Raw genomic sequence first — 24281 nt, 5'->3', positions numbered from 1 at the left:
TTAGCACGAATCATACATACTTTTATGACTTTCTATTAGTGTGGAATGTTAGAAAAGGCTTGATTACGTGATGTTACTCAAACAGAAAACAATAGTCAGCAACAGTAGTTACTTAGTTTGAGTGTGAACCACAGTCACCTATAGATAGAAGTGCTGGAGCGGAAAATTATGTGAGCGCTGATATCGGTGATTTTAGATGCAGTCTGATAAAATCCGATATTAGTTTTCTGGCTGATATCAATATCTGATCGGGACACCTCCATTATTAAGTTAAATAATGTTTTTTAAAAAATAGTGAGTGATTTTTATCTGTCAGTCTCCACTCACCAACTGAAACTTCCAGTAGATCCCATCTGTAGTAGCACCATCAGTAATAAGGCAGAACTATTTTTATTCCCAGTAGTAATACATCTGTGCATTGATTTTAACTGCAGTCACAACACGGGGGTTAGACAGTTATTACCTAAAGCTGCTTTATTCACGCTACATGTGAACAAAAACACCAAATAACATAAGAATATAGAACACACAGCAGTGGTGTTGCTTTCACTTTCGTGTGTGTGGAAATATTGTGTCATCAGGCCACACGGAGAGCATCCTTCGCCCCGCTAACATTAGCATTAGCCTTTGAATCTCATTAAACACATAAAATATGACAATAATAGCGAATCAAACAAAAAGAAATACACGCCTTCACTGTCTAACGGCGACAGGGAAGCTTTTAACACATCAGCCAAACACCGCCAGCTGTCATTGAAGGAGGTGCAGCGGAACACGTGGCTTTCCAAGCAATTGGTGACTCATTTCCGGATGGCTCTTCCATTAACATTTAAAATGATTACTATTATTACAAAAACAAAATGTGGATACATTATTCAGCTGTAACATTGATTTTTAAAATAAAACTGGGCTAGATTTTTTAATTAATGATTTATTCATTCTTATTTGTTGACATTCCACTTCAAAGTAAAACATAACCTGAAATATACATAAATAACATTTATTTTGAGATACACTTTTTATTTAGACAAATTAAATATTAAATGGTAGAAAATTAGTTTAGGCCAGGTAGCTAAATATTTTAATGTGCAATAGAAATCAAATTATAATGAAAGTTACATAGCTTAAGGTTTCTATTTTATTTTTTTTTAAGAGGTTTACAATGTTATAAGGAGGGTAAGTCATTAACAAATTAAATTTGACACCTAGTTTTTTTTTTTTTAATAATTCGAAAAATACAATAAAATTTTACAATTTCTTACCTTGAACCTTGAAAAAAAATGCATTTTTTAAAAAGAAAAAAACGTCTTTACATGTGTGATATATTTAAAGTAATGAAGTAAAAACGTTTTTATGAATTATCTCCCTTGCTAAATTAGTCAAAATCAAACAGCAGGTCGATCATCGGTTAACACGACAACCAGTAGATCCGCGACCGCGACAGGCGTGACTTAGCGCTAGCCGGTTGCTAGGCTGCCTGAGCCGGGGAGCTGTTGTGACTGAGCCGCTCAACACTCCTGCTTTCTGTCACCGACACGTCGTTTAAAAGCCTTCCCCGGTTCCGCCGGGCCGTAGCGGTACTTACTGCTGTCTGTGTCCGTCAGTCAGTGCGTGTGTATCGGTCCGAGGCCGAGGATGAAACGCGTGTAAATGACAAGAAGGAGGAGGAGGAGGAGGAAGGATGTTTAAATGTTGGGGGAGGGGACTTATAATGAATCATTAATGCTTTGTTACGGGAACCAACAAGGAACAATTATCAAGAATGTATTTTAAAAATCCGAATATCCAAAAACAAACGAAAATACAAAAAGATGAGAACAAAAAAAAAAAAAAAAACAGTTAAGCTACAACATATCTCTCCCACGATGCATTTTTGTGGAGTCATTTTGTTTTTATTTTGTGTATTTTTGTAGTCATTTTATGCATTTTTCTTGTTATTTTTAACGTCAAACTTTGTCAAAATTTTAATTCTTACAAAATCCTTAAATTTTCCTCAAATGATTACAGAATATTCCCCTTAAATAGAAATTGGTCACAAAATCACAAAATTTATAGTGACGATACTGTTGGGACTTATATTTGTCACTTTATGCTTGGATATTGTCGGTTTCTTACATATTTTATACAAAAACAGTAAACTGAGGCACAATAATGTTAAAATTACTCGTTTTCCCGTTTTAAAATCTGTGGCCAACTTGAGATGAAACTTATCTGTATTTGGCCCCTGAACTAAATGAGCTACAACATGTAGCTCTCGTCTAAGAATTTCCCCGTAAATATCTATATATCACATTAACAATATTTCACAAATATTTAAATTCTAAAATCCATACCTGTTTTTTTATTTTATTTTTTAGTTTTAAATCAGTAAAACAAAATAACCACACTTTACATTTGTTTTTGAAACAGAATATACAAATGGAATGGCTCCTTTAGCCTGGTCTATTTTAGCTACAACAGTAGGGGCCGGTTGGTTTTTGTTATGTGTATTCTTGTTTTGTCCATTTCTGTCATTTGTTTTGTATTTTACTCTCATTTTAGTTTTTGTTTGTCATTAGAGTCATTATGGGCATTGTTTTTGGTAGCTTTTGTTGTTTTATTTTTGTTGCATATATTTTCTCCTGTGTTATTTTCAGTTATGAATCATTTTAGGCCTGGGATTTATTCCGTGTGTGCTGTACTACGATGCTGGTTAAGTTCTTTCCGGGGTAAATCACCATGGTAACTGAACGACTAACATGGTCGGGAATAGGTTTCATTCTGGCTAAGATCTGAGAGAATATGAAGTGCAACACAAACTGCATTATTGTGAAAGATATTTATTTCTGCAATAACAGGATGCATGTTTGTATAATTTTTTAGTTTCGTATTAAATCTTCTGTGTACTTTATCATTTCTTCGTCTCTGTATTAGCGTTAGTGGGAAGAAACAACTCCCTTCAACAAAAATAAATCTCCGTTAGAACCAGGTTCAGAGGTGGCAGCCATCTGCGTGGACTGGTTGGGGTTAGTGGACAGAAGGACCAACAGAACAGGATAGAGAGATAGAACATCAGAATGTCTCAGACTAGTTGAGCTGTGAACCACAGATCAGGAACTGACATCAGCTTCACGACACCTGAAACAGAGCAGAGAGAGAAGGACGAGGAGAAGACACTGACTGCAGAAAAACATGCTACACTATTAGCAGGTCTGCCTGCATGGCCTCGGGCCTCACTCCCAGTGGCCTAGTCAGCACTTATTACAAAGGCGACAAATCTATTCCTGTAGATTGATGAAGCTAGCGATTATGCTAATGGCGACTCCATGGTCTGTAAATGAGACCGTTACAGATGAAGTCCCCCCCTTTGGGTTTATGCTATTATACGGTATACACTTTAGCAAATAAGTAGGTTTTGAGTTTAGCCTTAAAGGTGGAGAGAGTAGCAGCCTCCCATACTAAAACTGGGAGCTGGTTCCAAAGGCGAGGAGCCTGGTAGCAGAACGCTCTCCTGTTCCCGTTAGATCTCGGAAGCTAAGCAGGTCTGGGCCTGGTTAGTAGTTGGATGGTAGACCACTGAGAATTCCAGGTGCCACAGTGGGGTGGTAGTCACCCAGTGGTATCTGTCATTGTGCCCTTGGGCAAGGCACTTCACCTACATTGCCTAGTATGACTGTAGTGTGTGAGTGAGTGTCGGTGGTGGTCGGAGGGGCCGATGGCGCACTATGGCAGCCTCGCTTCCGTCAGTCTGCCCCAGGGCAGCTGTGGCTACAATAGTAGTTTACCACCATTAAGTGTGGAGTGACAGAATAATGCCTGAATTCTGTAAAGCGACGTTGAGTGTCTATGATAAAGCGCTATATAAAACTGATGCATTATTACTTCTAGAATCTTTAGAGACTTCCAGAAGACCAGCAAACTGAGAATGGAGTGAACTGCCCAGACGATAGGGCACTAACGAGTCATTAAGATATGCAGGAGCTTGATCATAGAGAGCTTTGTATGTTAACAGGAGAATTTAAACTTTATTCTAAATTTAATAGGAAGCCAATACTGGAGAAACATGCTCCCTCGTGTTTGTACCTGTTAATAATCTGTCTGCAGCATTCTGAATTAGCTGGAAACTTTTTAGTGAGTTATTGGGACATCCTGACAGTAGATAGTTATAATAATCTAGTCTAGATGTAACAAATGCATTGATTAGTTGTTCAGCATCATTCTGGGCCAAGATATTCCTGCTTACCTCCTACACCAGGTCATAGTAGGTAAGCAGACACATGGTCTTAACTATCTTTGTGTAGAGTTTGCATGTTCTCCTTGTGCCGTAGTTGGGTTTCTTTACATCTGAAACTGAATCACACACACACAGAAGTTGACGTTTATGTAATGTAATTTAAAAAATCCCTCAGTTTACACATGTTCATCCCAAATTATGAACAAAATGTTTTTTAGGACATTAACCAGAAATGTTTTAGTCCCTTGGACTATTACCTGAGATGGACTAGAGCTGTTCCAAGACCGTGCTGATCTCGGAGGACCAGGGATCATTCTGCAGGGTTGGCATGAATTACCAGGAGTACTTGGGAAGGTCTCAACCAAACTCAGAGTCTCAGGACTTTAATTAATAAAACCACAAAAAATGCACAAAATGTAACAGAAACACAAAAACAGTTCCAAAATGATGCAAAACAACAGGAAAATACACAAAATGACAAAAAAAAAAAATATACAAAACAATGAAAACACATAAACAACATTTACGGCTCTGATCCGGTTGAAGGAAAAGACTGTGAGACATTTATAATTAACAGTGAACACCCTTGTCTAGCAAAACCAGTTTGATTCGTGTTCCAAAAGGGAGGAGCAACAGGTTCACCAACAACTTCTACACATGTGGGAGAACCACATTTACACTATTGATTGATAGTCATTATATTTCACCGGGTTATTGAAACGCATTTAAACCAGTTAAATCAAACTACCTGTAGCTCATATGTTATGGTTTTATTTATTCAGACGACTGTTGTTCAGGAAATTAACTTTGATCTACTGACATGTTTTTGACTGTCAACAGTTTGATCTCGTGAATAGCAGATTTTAGGCGGGAAAAAAAAGAACCATTTTAACGTCATTGTGCCCTAGTTTTCAATATCAGTTCAATTCACTTAAAAAATTATTGATTTTGTTACCTATGTTTGTGTAATTTAGAGTAAATTTGTGCAATTGTTTGTGAGAGATAAATACTTTATTCATCCCCAGAAGAGGAGATTCAAGGGCCCAGTAGCAAACAGTGTGTCACACATAGTCAAATACATAAGTAAATAAAAGTGCACATTAGCAGGACCCATTGTCTAGTCTTATGCAGCTCCTGAACCTGTCAGTCCTGCTGCACACGGACAGGATTCTGTCACTGCGGCTGCTTTTCTCTGTCGTGTTGGGGTGACTGCTGTTACTGAGGATGGACTACCTCAAGCTCATCATCCTACTCTCCACCAGTTCTCCAACAGAGCACACACCCCTCCCCATCACTGACACGCACATACAAACCAGCTTGTCCAGCCAGTTGCCCTCCCAGGCCGTTCCACTGTCCCCCAGCACACAACAGCTAAAAACACAGCACTTACAACTACTGCCTGGTAGAAGACGTACAGCATCTCAGGACAGACATCAAAAGATCGAAGTCTTCTTAGGAGGAAGAGTCTGCTCCGTCCCTTCCTGTAGGCTGCATTAGCATTAGCATGCACTGACCAGTCCAGTTTGTGGTCCAGGTGGACACCCAGATATTCATATGTGGTGACCATCTCAGTGCCCTTTCAAATTTGAACCAGTAGATGATGAGGTTTCCACCTGCTAAAGTCCACAATCATCTCCTTGGTTTTTGCTGTGAAGTCAGAGATGCCCCTCCTATTCTCCTCCTATTCTCCTCCCTTCACACACCCCACCACAGCAGTATCATCTGTTTCTGCATGATGCAGACCTATGGGCGAAGTCAGAAGTGTACAATGAGAAAAGAAAAGTAAAGGGCTTGAGGGGCTCCAATGCTGGTCACCAGTGCCCGTTACAATGATTCCAGTGAAGAGCACCTGCAGAGGCACCACCAGCTCTGCAGCACAGTCCTTCAGAAGCCTTGGTGTTACACCATCAGGTCCCACCGATTTGCCAGGACACGCTCTTCTTAGCTCCACCCTCACGTCATCCACGGTGAAGTACCCAGGAGGGCAGGAGGCGGCCGCAGTGGGGGCGGAGCAGGCCAAGTCAAACCTAGTGTAGAAGTGGTTAAACTCATTGGCCATGGTTGTTTCCCCTGGTGTCACATGTCCCTTCACGACCAGACCTACCAAGGTCACCATACAACATGTGACTGTATCAGAGAGAGAGCAAAGGTTTATTTTGTCTACGCCTTTAATTCCTTGTACTGTTCTAAATTGTACCTGGTGAAGAAAATCCTTTCTGATTCTGATTTCATTTTATGCAAAAGCTTCATTAAAAAAAAATTACACAAAACTTACGAAAAGTCTGTGAGACAGCAAACATTTACACAACAGCTTTTAATCTTTGCTAATTAAAGTTTCAGGCCAGATTATAACAACAGTTATAACTACAGTCATTACTTGATCACAAGCAGATAAATGAATACGTTCATACGTTCACTGGTGAAGCAGTGTAAGACGTTAGGATGAGTCAGTTCAGCTGATAAATGCTTAATTCCTTTTCGCTGTGGCTGACTTCAGGCCAAGTTCCCGCGCTCTGTCTGTGGCCGACTCCACGGCGCTGATGGTGGCCGCTCTGACTCCGCCCCTCTCCAGCGTGTGCAGGCCGTAGATGGTCGTTCCTCCGGGCGTGCACACCTCAGAGCGGAGCTGAGCCGGGTGTTTCCCAGAATCCCTCAGCAGCCGCCCAGCGCCCTGCAGCACATTAGGAAACATGTATGACTGCTTCACTTTCTGAAACGTGAACGTTCACATTCAGACATTAAAACACAAAGTCTGTGGGAATTTTATAAAAGTAAATAAACAAAAATGACTTGATGTGGGAGGAGCCATGAACAATGTACATTCTAGCACATCTTCAGGTGTCAGAGTGACCAAGCACTGTCAGATTAAACCGCCTCAGGCTTCAAAATAAAACATGTGCATTAAAACACGTCGACATGGCGTATTTTTAAGAAATCAGAAATACACATGATGTCATCAATATGTGCTGTTTAAGATACGAGAGTAAGTAGAAAGCAGTTATTTTGTATTTATGCTTAACGGTTAAGATATATCAATGTTTCATTTAATTGTGTATTTATTAATGATGTGTATTAAAGCATATTATTTACAAGTCACTTGTCCCGAAGACGTTTTCTACGCCACCTTTTTTGTCATCACCATCCACACCACAAGAAACAACATTAATCAAATAATATGTTGATATAGCTTGACTTTTAAAAAATAAATGAAAAGAATAGTCGTGTGAACTTCCAGTTCCATGGCGTGTTTTACGGACTGAGGTCACTGAGTTTGACAACTTTTATTTTGAAGCCAAGTGACATCTGACCGAGGTTTTGCTGAGTCATGAGTATGTTTGGTCTGATAAATGACAGCGGTTTTCCTGATGCCTCATTCTGAGACCTGAGGATGTCCTAAATGTACACCTTATGTGTGACGAAGCACCAATAAGCCTTGTCGCACAATTCCAGCCGTATAAATACACAATATTACTTTAAGAGTAATAAAAATAAATGTTGAATGTGATCATATGAAAATGATAGTACTATTTATATTATTATTAGTTGGTAGAACTTGAAATCACAGGTGAAAAACTCACCAGAACCGTCTGAGCAGCTAAACTATGAGCCAGAGCACTGGGCATTCCCATCTTAACGGATCCTTCAGCCAGAGCTTCAGCAAACAGGTAAACCTGCAGAGAACACACACACGCACACACGCACACACACGTAACTGATGATGCAGTTGGCCTTTTTTGGGGCCAAAATGTCAAGGTCGTGTCAAGTGTCAAAAAACAAAACTCTCCATATCTCTACAGATATTTATCGTACAAGTTTGATGCTTACATTTATGAAAAGCTCATCTGAAGTGGAGCGTTCTATTTTGAAGGACCAAAGTTGAACGACCTACCAGTAAAAAGATCTGTAGGGGTCAAAGTTCATAACTTCACAAAAAAAAAAAAAAAAAAAAAAAAAAAAAATACTTTTTTTTCCCCATAACTTGGCCACAATTTGAGATCCAGTGCTCAGACCGGTACCATTGAACAACATTTCCTTTCAATGTGTGACCATGAACTTCACTCAAGGTCATATTTAAGGTCAAGGTCAGTCTTCTGTTTTTCCTGCATTATTACTTTCAATTTAATTAGTTAAAAGAACAAACTTGTCAACAAATCCAGACACAGGTTGTTATTTTCTGCCAGTTTTTTTGAGTTGCCAAATATGTATTCGCCTTGAGAATACAGGACATGTCTATTTATTATCATTATTAACAAATTGTAACAAACATGCGCTTCATTAGCTATTGTTATTAATTTCCTATTTCTTTTATGTAGATATCTAACGCTGAAAAACACGTGAGATAACGTAGCGTGAGATGAGACACGTCTGTCTGCTTTCGACTGTCAACAGCCAGTCTTCTTCACAGGCATCTGCTGATCGCTTTGACGTGTCCTTGACTACCGCGTAGTAATTCGAGTTAATTTTGTCTCTTTTTTTTTATACAAAATGAATTTCTTGAATATTATTAAATATCTGGAACAGAATTACAGTAAAGATATATATTTATACATACACACTGTATATAAATATGATATATATATTATTAAAAAAAATTATGCAACTTTCACCTTATCAATAAGAGAGACATATTGAGCTTTATTTGTCACAATAAATTTTAGATTTAAGTCCTCAGATACTCACACACACATAGGCAACCAGCAGCCCAGGGGCCACATGCGGCCATTGGTCCAGGTTTGTGCGGCCCCCACAAAAAAATTGTAATTCAAGAAGTTGGAAGCAATATAAAACATAATACAACACATACAATAACTCCAACAACAGACAAAATGACACACACGTCAACAAAATACAAGACGATTCCATAAATTAATAAAATCACAGAAAAATGTACAAAATGTAGTAAAAGTAATAATAGAAACACAAAAAGGTTCCAAAAACACGCAACACAGAAAAATACACAAAATGACAGAAAAGACGACAAATAAACTGGAATTACAAACTCAAAGACTGGCAGCTGCAGTCGAAACAAGTTGTCTGAATAAACAAAACCGTAACATATGAATAAAAAAGAAGACAAAATCAACCTAACGGAATTACAAACTCTTCCAAACATATTTATAGTTTGACACAAAGTGACGGAAAAACCACCAACGACTCGTTCGGTGATAAATAAAGACTCACAAAAGCCACGCCGCTGCCGCTGGAGCCCGTGTGGACGTCGATCCAGGCCTCCGGCCCCTCCTCCACTAAACCACAGCCCTGCAGCAGAGAGCGTAGCAGCACGCTGTGCTCACGCTTAGCTTTGGACCCCAAAGAGAACAGCAGCGCCCCCTCCTGGACCACGCACGGCAGGTTGGGCATCAGCCGGACGGCGACCGAGGCCTCTGGAAGAAGCTGAGGGAGGAGTCAGAGTGATGTCTAGAGCTAAAGAGAACCAGGTAAGGTATCAGCGTGGGTTCACCTCCTCCAGCGTTGCTAACGTTACTCCAGCTGCTACAGAAACAATCATCTGATCCTTCGTGACGGACCCAAAGACCTCACTGAGAACCACAGGAACCAGGTGAGGTTTCACTGCCACAAAGACCACGTCAGACCCACAGACCGCCTCCACGTTGGAGTGAGTCACAGCCACGCCCACTTCCTGGAAACAGGAAGTAAACAGCAGCTGAACATGCGTTTAAAGCTCATACAGGTAGTGTTATTTTTACGAGATTTGTGTAAATCTGGTCAAAATGAACATAAAACCGGTGCCACATACGTCTCAGGTACGTCATGAGGAGGGCATGGTCATTTTCATGTCAATTACAAAATCCCTTTGTGAAGATGAAAATGGAAGAAAAATAAGTTAGTGCGAAAATCGACACATCCCCATTTCACTAAATTGTCCATATCTCAAAAACTATTCATCAGATCTAATTAAAAATTTACAGTGTGCCTTTTAAAATTTCAGATTTATTTTAGGCCGGTGCGTGGGCCATTTGTGTAATGACATGGAACGATGTCATAAGAAAGAATAGAGGAGGAGGAGGATTACCTGAAAGCGTTGCAGGTTTGTGTCAGACGGTGCGCTCACTTTCAGATTCCCAGCAGGAACTTTCCCTACAAACACACCTCTGATTGAAAACCAAAAAAACCTTTCACTCCAACATGTGTTTAATGTTCAGCTGCACTCACACGACAGGATTCCCTTAGCGATGCCGAACGCCATGTTTCCTGCTCCGATGAAGCCGATCTTTAGCTGTGTCACGTCCCCCGAGTCCATTTTCAGACGAGAGATTTGTTCCCAGGAGAAGCTTTATTATCTTTAACTGATCATCAAAGGAAACAAAAGGAACCCAATCAAAGGGCAGCACAACAACAACAACAACAGAAGTAAATATGAACATTAATGATCAGATGCAGGAGGATTAAAGTCAGAAAGTGAGTGAAAATAACACCAAACTGTTCCAATAGTACTGGCACTGTGATATTGCTTATTTTTGTTATTATGGTTCCAACATTAGGTGGAAATGGTGGAAAGGGTTTATAAGTGCTGGAAACGTCTTAAAAGTGGTAATAATGTGCAGAATAGTCATTGAAATGTGATGTAGAAGTGTCACAAATGTGAGTAATGTAGCAAAAATGTATTAAAATAAGCAAAAATATGGCAAAAAAAGTGATGAAAATAGGTAACATAGCAAGTTTGGTGTAGTTGTAGAAAAATGGTAAAAATAAGCAAACTGTTAAAAAAATATTTTTAGTTTCTTGAAGGCATCTGGCTAATTCCTCCCAGTATTATTTGAATTTTAACCTAACTATCAAAATATTACCCAAAAAACTGATAATTACTGATTAAATAACTAGTAGCGGTATTTATTTATTTTTTTACTATAACTTTAATTGGGACTAATACCAGTTAAATAATATCATTAGACATTTAAATTGACCAAAATAACTTTGGGTTTATCTTATTAAATGTAAACTAAAAGTAAAAAATTCACTCTAAAACCCAAAATCTATGTAAAAACAACTCTAAATCTAAGATATTACTGTTGAAATGTTCAGAGGTTGCTTACCAACAACAAACGCTTCCGGGTTAACCATCGGTGACCATAGTCACCAGATTCTTCACTACACCATCAGCACGCTTAGTTTTTTCTTTTTCCTCAATTCTTAACAGAAAACCTGACGAAATGTTTGACATAATGTGAATAAATACTCACTGGAAAACAGTGAAAGGTCACGTGATGTTTGTAGAATCTTCAGCTGCTGATAAAACTACAAAATGACACATAAAAAAAAAAAAAAAATCAAAGATCGAGTCCGTGTTTTTTAACAGCCATTGGATGTAACGTTACAAAACCCGTCCCAGTGTAAACAATAAACCAATAAACAGGTATTTAAGATTAAACTAAAATTATTAAAACACACCAGGTGGAAACTATCACACACAAAAAAGCCACGCTTAATGCATTATTACACTTTACTGCCCCCTTCAGGTCCGGAGGACACGTTTCATTATTAACAACAAGCCTTTTCACACTCTGGATTAACTTTATTATTGTTTTTCTTTTCTTTTCTTTTTTAACTTGTGTAATTGTTTTAACAACTGTAAAGAGTTTTTGAAAAACGCTTATAAATAAAATGTATTATTAATATTGACAAGACAAGAGTTGTTTTCGAGTGTGAAAAGGACAATATGAGTTCTCACTTTAAAAACGTACATTTAAAAAATAAAATAAAGTACAATAATAATATATAATAATATATAATATGTAAAGTTTAAGTGTTAAATAAAAATAAAAATTCAATCTAAATGTGAAGTATAAATATACATGTTAAATACAAATCTAAATGTTCAATCTTACTAATTAAACCCCAGGCATAACATGGTTGAAAAAAATAATAATAATTTGTGGCCACAAATTAGTATTTCATGGCCACAGAAAAAATAAAAAAAAAAGTCTTCACCATGTTATGTTTGGAGCTTTGTAAAATCTAAATGTCATTGGGGAAACTAAATATTTAGCTAATATGCAAATTTACTGGAATGAGCTTTTATGTTGGTACTTCCGGTGAATTTGTACATTAGCTAAATATTTAGTTTTACCCTTAACATTTAGATTTACCATGAAACATAGCTTTAGGTTTATCATGTATATTTAACATGTAAAACTAGAACTGTGTATTTAACATTTAAATTTACAATTTAGATTTAACATTTAAATTTACAATTTAGATTTAACATTTAAATTTACAATTTAGATTTAACATTTAAATTTACAATTTAGATTTAACATTAATATTTAGATTTAATATTTCTCATTCATCCATTTTCACACCTACTTTATCCTATTTCAGAGTCACGTGGGATTTAATATTTTTTTATTTTGATTGAACCCTGACATTATATTTTTTCGAGAAAAAAAAAATATTACAAATTTCACAAACATTGCTGTAAATCTGGTCAAAAGTAACATAAAAGTGGCACCCCATACGTCACAGTACGTCAGGAGGAGGGCGTGGTCTGAAAATATCATCATTAAATCAGCTGTGTGCCGTGCACGTGACAGCTTCTTGCACAGGTAAGTTTATATTCATTAATTAAACTCATTTCATTTCATAATAACATCCCATATTTCAACAGTTGTGCAAAGAATCCCGTCAAATGTTGGTCTTATGATATAATGAATCGCGTCTAAAGATTAATATGCTAATGCAGATTGGTTTTAAATGCAACCAAGTGTTTAAATATGACATGAAAACCTCTCCGTGGCTTCAGAAAGGTTGTTTTTTGTAAATATGAGTATATTTGTATCAGTGCAGACAGAATGTGGACATGCCTGGACAAGCCCAGTGGTCTCAGTTCATCATCCTTTAAATATAAATAGCAACTATTTGGCTTTTCTTCTTAATTATTCTGCTTATCCCCTCATTTTCATTAGGTTTATAATATCGACAAAATCTTTAACATTACATTTTCTTCATTTAATTTAAAGGTAATCGGTTCATTTAAGGCACTTTGGCGCCATCTAGTGACAATACAGGGTTTTTTAAAAAAAAATTATTTATCTCTTTCACTTTGGCTTATGTTGAAGCTTTAGTTTTAATTTAAAAGTGCATCTGTTCAAATAATATTCGGATTAAATTAAACACATATGTTTAAATGTCTAAGTTTCAGTCTTTGTAGTTGAAAGAAATAATAATAATAATAATAATAATAATAATAATAATAATGGACTTTTGTAAATATTTGCATCCAGTCATCTACAGACATCAGTGCAGTCATGTTTTAACAAATATTTATTAACACATGTGATTAGGGATGGGCGATATGGACCAACACTTGTATCTCAATAATTTTTTCTCAAAATGGCGAGATACGATATAAATATCGATATTTTTAACTCAAAGTCTTACTAGAAAGAGATTTATTGGTTAAGTTTGCTGATGAAAAGTGCCACACAGACACATTTATTAAGGAACAATATGTGCCATTTCTTCTGTAAGGGACAGCATGTGTGAGTGAGTTCTGTAGTGTTGCTTGTTTAGGGAAAGGGCTGGGTTAGAACTTAGAACGCACTCAGAAATCCATCTAACTGTAATATTTAATGCTGTTCTCAGAAGTAGTGAAAGCCACATAATATTGTGATACAAAAAAAAGCTATAAAATAAAAATATATCGAAACAGGCAAAATATATTGTGTGATTATAAGTGTGTTTGTGTTACTTCCAGGTATGGCTCCTCTGCTGCTCGTCTTCCTCACCCTGTCCTGTCAGTGTCACACAGTGGGGGGGCTGTTTGAGTGGCTGAGAGGGACTGAGGCTCCGCCCCCTCCTCAGGTGGAAGCCACGCCTCCTCTGATGAAGGCGGCTCAGTTTGAGATGACGACGGCTGATGAGAAGTTTCTGTCTGAGGCCAAACATCTGGAACTGAGCCCGATGGACAGCTGCCATTACAGGGTGAACATCTGTATGAGTCAGCCAAACATCTGTATGAGTCAGTCAAACATCTGTATGAGTCAGTCAAACATCTGTATGAGTCAGCCAAACATCTGTATGAGTCAGCCAAACATCTGTATGAGTCAGCAAAACATCTGTATGAGTCAGCAAAACGTCTGCCCGCTTCTACCTCATAATTAACCATCAAATGTTGAAGTTTCTGTCTGAGGCCAAACATCTGGAGCTGAGCCCGATGGACAGCTGCCATTACAGGGTGAACATCTGTATGAGTCAGCAAAACATCTGTATGAGTCAGCAAAACATCTGCCCGCTTCTACCTCATAATTAACCATCAAATGTTGAAGTGCTTACGCTGCTTTCCAGAACGCTCAGAAATCACAATTTACGAGTAAAAAATTCAGAAAAATCTCAGACATGACTAAACATGACTAATAATGACAGAAGGCACAAAATTATATAAACCACATGTTTCAAACTCAAGGCCCTGGGGCTCAATCCGGCCTTTTAGAGCATCCAATCGGGCCCGCAGGAGACAGGAAAAATGACAGATAACATGAATTTCTGTTTAAATCACCAAAAAAAAATCCAGTTGTAGATATGCTGCAATATTTTCTTCTTAGTCTTTCAGTTTTCTTTTGTTTATATCCAGGGTCGCCACAGTCATGAAATTCCTGGAGAAGTTATGGAATTTGAAATAACGATTTTCCAGTCTTGAAAAGTCATGGAATATTTGAACTGTTTTGGAAATATGTTTTATTTTAATGTTTAAAATGTGTTAAACCCCAAAGATATGATTCATTATCTCAAAGTGAAAGTGCTGCATACTGGCAGCATAATTGAGCGGGAATCACAAGTTCACACTATATTCACTCTCCGCCCCATTTATGAAGCTGTGCGGAAGTAAGATCACTTCAGCTGGCGTACGCCAAAAACCAGGAAACGCAAACAAGATCTTGGCGATTCAGAACTAAGTCATGGAAATTTTGTAAAATATTTTTGAAAAGTTTTGTAAAATCATTGTGAAAGAAGTGTGGGAACCCTGTAAATCACATGAAGGCAGTTATTTTTAATTAAAAATTGTGGAAAGAACCCTCAATTTTTCCACAAATCTTGAAATTTATTTCAAAATTACTCAAAAATTGATGTTAAAATTGTCCTTTTTTCCTACCTAAAATCTGTGGCCCACTTGATATCAAACTGGTCCATATTTGGTCCCTGAACTAAAATGAGTTCGACACCCCTGATGTAAAGGGATCATTTAAAACGAAGTGTTTGGTTCTTCCAGGTTGTGGCTCGTCTGAAGTCGAGCTGTGAGAGTCTGACTGAGGAGAAGTTGGCCAAACTCGGCGTGGAGCTGTTTAACTGTCAGGCTGCGATCGAGGGACGTCCCACTTACCCCTGCTCAGAGGAAATGGTGAGAAACGATGATTAATATTAACACAAATGTTATAAAAGCCGCTCCAATCGAGGCTTTTAAAGTCCCTCTGTCACGAATGAATTGATAAATGAGGGCCATGGTGTTTTATTATTATATTAACTTAATAATAGATCTAAACAGATTATTAAAACAAATTAAACCAAATAAAATGAAATTGAAAAAAAAGCCCACGTTATTACTGATATCACTTTTTTGGTTTCCCTTTCATAGAATACTGTATAACCCCATTATTAAACTGATACATTTGTTCACCAGTGCACTACTTTATGCTCTGTCTTGGAGAATGAGGTCCTATTTCCTGGGGCTGTACTGTACATTTAGTCATTTTAAGGCTTTATTTCTGGCTAATGCAGATTAAAGAGTTAAAACAAACAACTCATGCACGCCTGGAAGTCCCTTTTGTGTCCAATTGTGCAACAATTATGACGCTACCGATTTTAAAGAAAAGAACAGAAAAGCCCCCTACGCTGGTTGAAACACAGCGTAAGGGCCCCTATGCTCAACAGCGCTGGCGTAGGTTTGTTTCTATGGAAGTAGTAAATGTGATTGGCTGCTTCTCATGAACATTCCTGATTAACCAATCACGCTGAGTTCCAGATTGTTGGGAGCGTCTTTGGTCAAAAACGTGAGTTGACACGTTTTTTCTGTGGTTTTTCTGTCAGACCATCAGAGACTGTACATCAGACATGGATCCAGACACGTGGAACTCCTACCACATCGTCAGCAACAGAGCGCGCTCCGTCTGCTACGCCACTCGCCAGCAGCTGTTCCGACGCCGAGCGGAGCACACGGTCAACGCCCTCATCTCCACCGCCACCAGCCAGCTGGACGCCATGAACGACCTGAAGGTAGAGCTGGAGCCTGAAGAGTTGCTCCGTGGAATATTTCCTCCCGTCTCCTTTCCACCTTTCCTTAACCTCATGGATGACATCACGGGGTTAAGGAAAAGTGTTAGGACTTAGGAGACTTCCTAAAGGATTTAGAGAAAAGCCGTCATGTTGTTTTGACAATCAGACACACTTCCACTAGGTGACCTAATAATCTGATGGAGGTGAAGGTTGGTGACGTCTGCCGTGGTGAAAAAACTACACATTTCTGAAAATGGACTAAAAGCACATTTCTAACACTATCTGTGGCTCTAACCACTTGTATAATCTCAAAAATCACAAGGTTTGAATGTAAATGAAAGGAAAAGAGGAACAAAAAGTGAAACACATATTTCACACACATTAATCCAAAATAAATGTATGCAAGATATTGGCCTGTATAACATTATAGACATGTACAACTGCACAAAGCATTCTTGGTTGTATGAAATATGTTGAATAAAACATAATGTGGGTAAAAATGTTGTTTATGACGGTAACGGTAAATGGAAACTGTGAATACGCAGCACAAAACATTCATTTTACTGTGTTCGTTTTACATAAAGACATATTATTGCATTGGTAACTTATATAATCTTTGTTCCTTTTCAGTCTTCATGAGTTTCCGTGAACACACTGATGAGTGGGTCCCTTTAAATAGGGCGACCGTGGCTCAGTGGTAGAGTGGACATCTACTAACCGAAGGGTTGGGGGGTTCGAATCCCACTCTGTCCGAGTCATTGTTGTTGTGTCTTTGGGCAAGGCACTTTACCCATTTTGAGGGGCTGTAGGTGCGAAATGGCAGCCACCACTGGTATGACTATGTGAGTGACTGGTGTGAATGAATATTGGTTTCTGTAACGCGCTTTGAGTCTCCTCGAAAAAAGTGTTATATAAAGCCATTATTATTGTTATTAAATGTGGCCGCAATGAATTGTGGGTCAGCATTATGTGGTCTCCTTTGGTAAAGGATGGTTATAAAGGAAGCATTTAGCCTCCTTTCCTTTGCTCTTAGAGAATTGGAACGCTCCTTGTCATGGCCGCCACTTAAACACATCCAGTGGCTGAAGGAACAGTGAATAGGAAAGGAGATAGGAGGGAATATTGAGACACCCTTTGTTTCCCTACAGGAAGGCCAGCTGGAGCTGAAGGAGCTAACGGCGGCGTCGCTGCAGCGGCTGCTGGACGGACACGGAGCGCTGAGGGCTCAGCAGGATCAGCTCAGTAAAGGACAGCAGCACATGGAGAACTCTCTGACGGAGAACCTGCAACGTCTGAGCCAGGAGAAGGCTCTGATCGCCTCTGGACAGCAGCTGGTGGCTCAGCTCATCCAGGGCATCACACAGAGGATGGGTGAGTCACACTGCTGACTCGTGTGTTAGCTTAGTCCTGTTAGCGAGTGTTCCACCACCTTTATTCTGATGTGGTCCGGATATGGGTCTAATGTCGGTTCCTCCTTCATCTCTCAGAGAACGTGAGTGAGACGGTGCAGGTTCACGGCTCTGAGGTGCAGCAGAGCCACGACGCCATCGTACACGACCTCACCGCCGTCAGACACCAAGCTCAGGACATTTACCACAAGATCGGTGAGTGGATTTATCCCAGGATTCTTAAAACCACACTTCTATGGAGCGCCAATTGTAAAATTGCGCATGTTAAAATATACAGGAAGTTTTTGCAAAAATTTAGCAACAAACCTCATTTGTACCTTCGACCAGACTTTCAGCAATATTTGTGATATTTGTCAATGTCAAATCTAAATCTTATATATTCAATCTAAATGTTAACTCTAAACCAAAAGGATAAATCTAAGTATTAAATCTAAACCTAAATGTTAAATTTAAATGTCATGGGTCAAACTAAATATTTAGCTAATATGCAAGTTCACCAGAATGAGCTTTTATTTTGGTACTTCTGGTGAATTTGCATATTAGCATTGACATATTTTTACGAGAAAAGAAATATCACAAATTTCGCAAATATTGCTGTAAATCTGGTCAAAAGTTAACATTAAAAGAAATGTATTTGGTTTGTTGCTAAATGTTTATTGTAGCATGCACAACTCTACAATTGGCGCCCCATATTTCCCGTCGTCCTGAGCTCACATGTCGGCCCATCAGATCACAGCATGTCGGAGTTCCTTCAGTACCAGGACCAGACCTCCCAGTACTACGCTGACCTGATGGTTAAACTGGAGCGCATGAACAACACGCTGGGGGTCGTGTTGCACTTCCTGGACAACCTACAGGGCCGACTGGAGGAGAGGCTGCACGTGATCCAGGGATACCTGGGCTGGGCAGGTGAATCACACGTTATTTTACCACATAAACATGTGCAAAGAGAAGGAAAAACAGAAACAGCCTAGACCAGTGGTTCTCAAACATTTTTGGGTGTTCCCCACTTTGAAAGAAGTTAACTTTCAAGCTCCACCTGCGTCCATTGACCCACAAAGAATCGTGACAAATAAGACATTTTCAAATTTATTGAACTAACGCAGTGATTCTCAGTGTGTGGCATGACAAACTTTTGATTTCATGTCAAATGTTTTATTTCTGAGATTAATAACACTAAACAAAACTCCTACATACAAATAAAGTAACAATAAGAACCTAAACATGTAGAAGAAATGAAGAGCATTAAATTATTAGACTGCATTAGATATGAACAGAACTAAATGTAACGTGGAACTAAGAAAGTGCATAAATCATGATTTAAAAAGACAAAAAATTATTTCTTTTTAGGTTTTCTTAAGCGTTTTGCCACATATTGCGAACAATGTTTCTTTATTTTCTGTATTTTTGACTAATTAACTATTAAGCATTAACTAACACTTTTAAAATTGTTTTTCATGTCGGTGATTACTTTAATTTAGTTTTAAGATTTTTGTTTTATTGTGAAATATGGTGTTAGTTCATTAAATTTGAAAATTTATTTGTCAGGATTATTTTGGGGGTCGATGGCAAACAGTTTGAGAATCACTGAACTAATGGAACAAGACAAGTAATGTCATATTTCATAATGAATCAAACATTTAAAAACTAAATTAAACTGGTGTGTGTGTGTGTTAGTAAATTCTTGCTCTTATTATTTTGGATTTTATTAAATCAGTTTCTCGTGTTTGTTGTGGATTCTTCACCCAGGTTTGAGTCTGGCAGCCACGTGGACTTGCATCGTACACACAAGCTACTTTGTGACGTGTGCGGTCCTGCTGACCTTCCTGCGGTTCCCGGCCTTCTCCAGGGCCACTCTGCTGCTCACCGTGACCCTGAACGCAGTGGCTGAGATTCACCAACAGGCGGCGCTGGACCTCTCCAGCCTCAGCGTGCTGCTGCTCACGGCCACCATGGGTACAGACTAAACCCACGAGCATCTTCAGTGCGTGGGTGAGCTTCTTCCTCATGTTCCAACCTCATGTCTGCAGGTTATTGGTTTGTGAGGCAGCTGTGGGCGGGGCTTCAGCTCAGGACAAAGCAGACAAGGCCACTCCCCCTTGCAGCGTGCGGCGTCGTAACGCCACAGAAAAAGCTGGTGTCAGTCCATCACTCGTATCCAGTATCTTCCACTCCATGTAGGTGAGGAGCATGTGACTCATGGAGGCAGCCAATCAGCTCCACTCCTCTAAAGCCTTTTATTTCAATTCTTCAAATACTAAAGTCGCAATATTGTGACATTTATTCAGTCATGACTCATGAATGATAGAAAGTCAGAGACAGAAACACCCAGAAACGATGCATCAACCAGTATAAAAAGGTGACTTTGATCATTCACTTCCTGATGATCAGAACCTTTGAGTTTTCTGGCCTAATGGAAGCAACGGTGAAGCTACAGACTTTAGCCGCTTTCACATGAAAACTCAAGTTCATCATTTCGTCTTCAACGGACCCGCCGGCGGGGGCAGCTCCAGCCTCTGTGCCTCTCACAGGTTTAAATGTTGTAAAGAATGAATGAAATCACACATTCTATACCTCTCTGTAATCCTAAGAAACTATAGAAGCTAAAACTGTAGCCAGCCCACATTCACAGCACACACACCAGCTCATTGTGTGCAAAGAGGGAAAAGTCGACAGTTTAGCCTTGTTCAGTCCTATGCTTCACGAAATATACTCAGAGCTCTATTGCACTACGTGAAACTACAGGCCGAACTGATCCACTGATATACAAGTCGGGTATGTTATGTACCAAAACGCTATGAAATCAGAAAACACACAGCAGCAAAAGTCAGCAATAATGACAAATTGTGCCTTACCTTTGTTGTTTCTAATCAAAAGTTGCTCCAATGTGCATAAAACTCTATATTTCGATAATCCAATTCTTGTCGTCAGATAAATACCACTATTACACACATCTGAGCACTTCACAGCCAAGAAAATTGCACGCACAACGTGGTCGGTCCCTCGTTTTTCCAGCTCTGATTGGCCAGGGCTAAAGCCACTCCCATAGTGTTTGACATCGCCAGTTTCTACAGGCTCTGAGCTTTGCAACACAGTGTCAAACATTCTGATTGGTCAAATCATTGCTGAATAACACCCATGCGTAACGCCATTAAAGAGTGGAACGAAAAATAGCGTTACACATGGCACAGCAGAAACTTGGATAAAAATGAATGTTTATTTCAACCCAAACTGCAACATCTATTGGTCAAAAATAAGACTAAAAATCATTGGGATCAATTTGACTAAAATATTAATTACACATTTTTTTCCCAAACTTGTGGATATAATTGGCACAGTTGTGGCTCAGTGGGGTTCTACCTGAACTTTTTTTACAGAAACATTGTATCTTTGGCCTTATGTTTATTATTATTACTAAACTTGCTGCAGTTTTTGTCAATGCATTGGTTCAGTTATTTCTGCCTTTGTAGCCTTCCCTATTGAGAATTGGCTTTATATTTGATGGAAATCTCTCGGTTATTTTCAGGTGGACTACAGATTTCTGTATTTAAAACATGATTTATTGTCACTCTATCATATATTTCCAAAATTTCAAGGATCCTACTTATGTCTAACAAAAGACAATGTATGTCATGTAGAATCTTTGAAAAACACTATTTGTTATGGGTATGTGATTTTTTTTTTTTGAGACATTGAATAGTTTTTACTTCAGGTGAATAAACTTAATGATTAACATGTTTGAATACATTTTGTTCCCACCTATGCACACATGGGAGGGCATTGACAGAACGTTTGAAATGTTTAATATCTGCTTTAATTTATTTTTTCTCAGGAATAAAAATGACATAATCGGCGAAGAAACCGATGTATTGAACCGTGACAGCTTTTTATCAGGTAACGTGTGCACTGATTTATTATTATTATTGCAAACTGTAGCTTCTCTCTATGAAGTGTTTTTATTTAATTATTCACGTGTAAGGCTTCTAACAGACACATCCAGTTATCATTCGACAGAAACCAGCAGCAGTTGGAGTGGATTTCCATTAATGAGTAATAATGTTTTTTATTAGTGGATTTATAATAATGGTTGCTTGTCACTCATAACATATCTAAACTGGTATATTTCATTGATTTGTATAAAAGTATTATTATTGTCTTTCTGTGTTCAGGTGAGCTGTGCGTATCAGCACCAGAGTCCAGACTCATGTCTGGAAGTGGTTCACTGATGATCTCAGATCCCAGATTCAAACCATCGCTGGCTGTTGCTGCTGTGTGTGAATTACTTTTTTGTCAGTAGGAAATACACGACTGTTCCATGCTTTACTAAACAGGATCAATCAGATTGTGGCATTTAGTAGCTTTTAAATCTTGTTCTAAAGCTTTAAAAAAAAAAAAAAATCAGGGTTTTAGCTAGCGCTGTTGAGCATAGGGGCCCCTGACGCTGTGTTTCAACCCCCTGGGCTGGACATAATACCTCATTTAAAGTTGAAAAGCAAGTTTTGGAATCTGTTTTTTTTCAATCAAATGTTATTTCTGTTATGTCTGAGTATTAATTAGTGAAGGACCTATACCAAGCATGAGTCATTTTCCAACTACATTCACCAATTAAAAAAATAATAATTTTGGCTTTAAAGTATGCTGCAACAAAAATTTAATAAAAACTTTAGCTTTACTTCAAAAAAAAGCAGTCGTCAGAGGGTTATGAATTTACAAAATTCTCACGAATCCCCTACGCTGTGAAAAATTCCTGGTAAGAACCCTGAGAGAACAGAGAAATGTAATTTTTATGAAGTCTTAATTTTTAACAGTTCTCTGGCAGGAAAACGTCAAAACACGACAACAATCGCGGGTGTTTTTTTATTTTATATCATCAAAGTAACGTCTTCTTAAATCTTGTACGTTTAGTCCATGATGGATGACATCCCTCTGAGGAACCTGGGGACGCTAATGGACGGACTCAACGACACTCGTCATCTGCTGACGGACTCTCGAAGTGCGAGTCCTACGCCGTCAACTGTCAGCAACAGGTTAGAGCAGTGGTTCTCAACTTTTTCAGCCCTCGACCCACAAAATAAAGGTCCTAGAGAGCAGGGACCCCCACTGTAGCTGAAGGTGGTTGAACACAGACATGAACATTGAAGAACAGTCATGTGGAGACAGGACCATCTATAAGGGGAAATAAAGGAGAGAGATTTTTGGGGTCCATCCATAAAGTCAGTAAAATGATGGTCCATTGTTCTATGAATCTCTGATAACCACATTTATTTATTCATCTGAATAATATCCATATGTTTATTATTTGTGCCATCGTATATAGTAATCTCAAAGATAGAAATCCTTGTTTTAATCAGAAATAAAAATGGGGTAAAAGTGACCAAAAATGGTGGAAAAGGTGGTGAAATGGGATTTTAAAAACCACAGAAATTGGTTAAAAGTTGCAAATTAGTGTGCAAGAATGGACAAAGTGTTAAATAAGGTTAAGTATAAATATTGGCTAAAAAAGGGCATAAATGGGGCGAGGGGGGGTTGGGGAAATGTAATTTTAAAAGTAGGAACAATTGGTTTAAACTGGCAAATAGTGAATGTGGTAAAATTGGCAAAAATAATCATGAAATATGGTGAAGAGGTTAAAAATGACAATAATAGGTCAACATATGTAACATTAGGTGGAAAGGGTTTATAAGTATAAGTATATATGTCATGCATTAAAAGGATCAAAACTATGGCAAGAAAAAATTATGAAAATTGGTTAAAATATGGTGAGTTTGGTGTAATTGCAGAAAAAGTGCTCAAATTGTTCCAAAAATATTCTTAGTTTCTTGAAGACATCTAGCTGCTGCAGATCCAACTGAAGTCTCCCCTGGGAGCAAACAGGACGCCTGTGGAGTGTTTCAGGACTATAACTGTCCATATCTTCTTCTGCAGCTCTCTATCAGCTCGTCACCTCTGCAACGGAACGACTAAAACGGGCAAAGCCTGTAAGAAAAGAGCCGTACTGGGACAGGAGTTCTGCAGAGTCCATGAGGGAGGCCATTCCTCCTACACCCAGTCCTGAAGCTCCACCTTTCCCTTCCTTTGCATATTCTATTGTACTGTAAGTGTGGCCTGTGTAGGTATTTTAAATGTTTTTATACTTTAGTTACCCTTGTTCTTAGGTCAATAAATGATTTTCTCATTCATTTTTGCTTTAATCTGTTTCATGTGGTTCTTGTAGAACAGGGGCCAAATACGGAGCAGTTTGATCTGAAGTGGGCCACAGATTTTATGAAAGAAAATTGGCAATTTCAACATTATTGTGCCCTAGTTAACACTTCTACTTATACATAAAATACAAAATATGTGAGAAATCTAACAAGCAATAAGTAAAAGATATCAGTCCCTAATGTAGTTAATGTAGAGTTTTTTTATTCATTTTTTTAAAACTGTTTTTT

At 38.4% G+C, this 24281-nt stretch overlaps 2 protein-coding genes across 6 annotated transcripts; one reads left to right on the top strand and one right to left on the bottom strand.

Moving 5' to 3' along the window:
• Positions 1-6200: 6200 nt before the first annotated feature.
• pycr3 (pyrroline-5-carboxylate reductase 3) lies at positions 6201-11651 on the bottom strand. Of its 4 annotated transcripts, none has more exons than XR_003673904.1 (8): positions 11416-11651; positions 10388-10521; positions 10248-10312; positions 9675-9854; positions 9395-9607; positions 7792-7884; positions 6625-6884; positions 6201-6340 (listed from the first exon to the last, which is right to left on the bottom strand). XR_003673904.1 is itself a non-coding variant. In XM_028444586.1 (7 exons), the coding sequence occupies exons 2-7, from the start codon at positions 10473-10475 to the stop codon at positions 6681-6683; spliced, it is 843 nt and encodes a 280-aa protein (XP_028300387.1). In that variant the 5' UTR covers positions 10476-10521; positions 11416-11651; the 3' UTR covers positions 6510-6680. The 4 variants fall into 4 exon arrangements, 2 of the variants coding, with proteins under 2 accessions (XP_028300387.1, XP_028300388.1); XR_003673905.1 differs by having other exon boundaries at positions 6226-6240; XM_028444586.1 differs by lacking the exon at positions 6201-6340 and having other exon boundaries at positions 6510-6884.
• A 1084-nt stretch (positions 11652-12735) lies between these two features.
• On the top strand, positions 12736-23937 carry bmb (brambleberry). Of its 2 annotated transcripts, XM_028445097.1 has the most exons (13): positions 12736-12777; positions 13929-14155; positions 15441-15569; positions 16256-16441; positions 17590-17812; positions 17929-18045; positions 18580-18759; positions 19600-19806; positions 19881-20031; positions 21683-21744; positions 22020-22120; positions 22756-22877; positions 23776-23937. In XM_028445097.1, exons 2-13 carry the CDS (start codon positions 13931-13933, stop codon positions 23903-23905), a joined length of 1833 nt encoding a protein of 610 aa, XP_028300898.1. In that variant the 5' UTR covers positions 12736-12777; positions 13929-13930; the 3' UTR covers positions 23906-23937. The 2 variants fall into 2 exon arrangements, with proteins under 2 accessions (XP_028300898.1, XP_028300899.1); XM_028445098.1 differs by lacking the exons at positions 12736-12777; positions 13929-14155 and adding an exon at positions 14365-14408.
• The last annotated feature ends 344 nt before the right edge of the window (positions 23938-24281 follow it).

This window comes from Gouania willdenowi, chromosome 4 (assembly GCF_900634775.1).
Source record: "Gouania willdenowi chromosome 4, fGouWil2.1, whole genome shotgun sequence".
Lineage (NCBI taxonomy): Eukaryota > Metazoa > Chordata > Actinopteri > Blenniiformes > Gobiesocidae > Gouania > Gouania willdenowi.
This window is presented reverse-complemented; position numbering and strand designations above follow the sequence as displayed.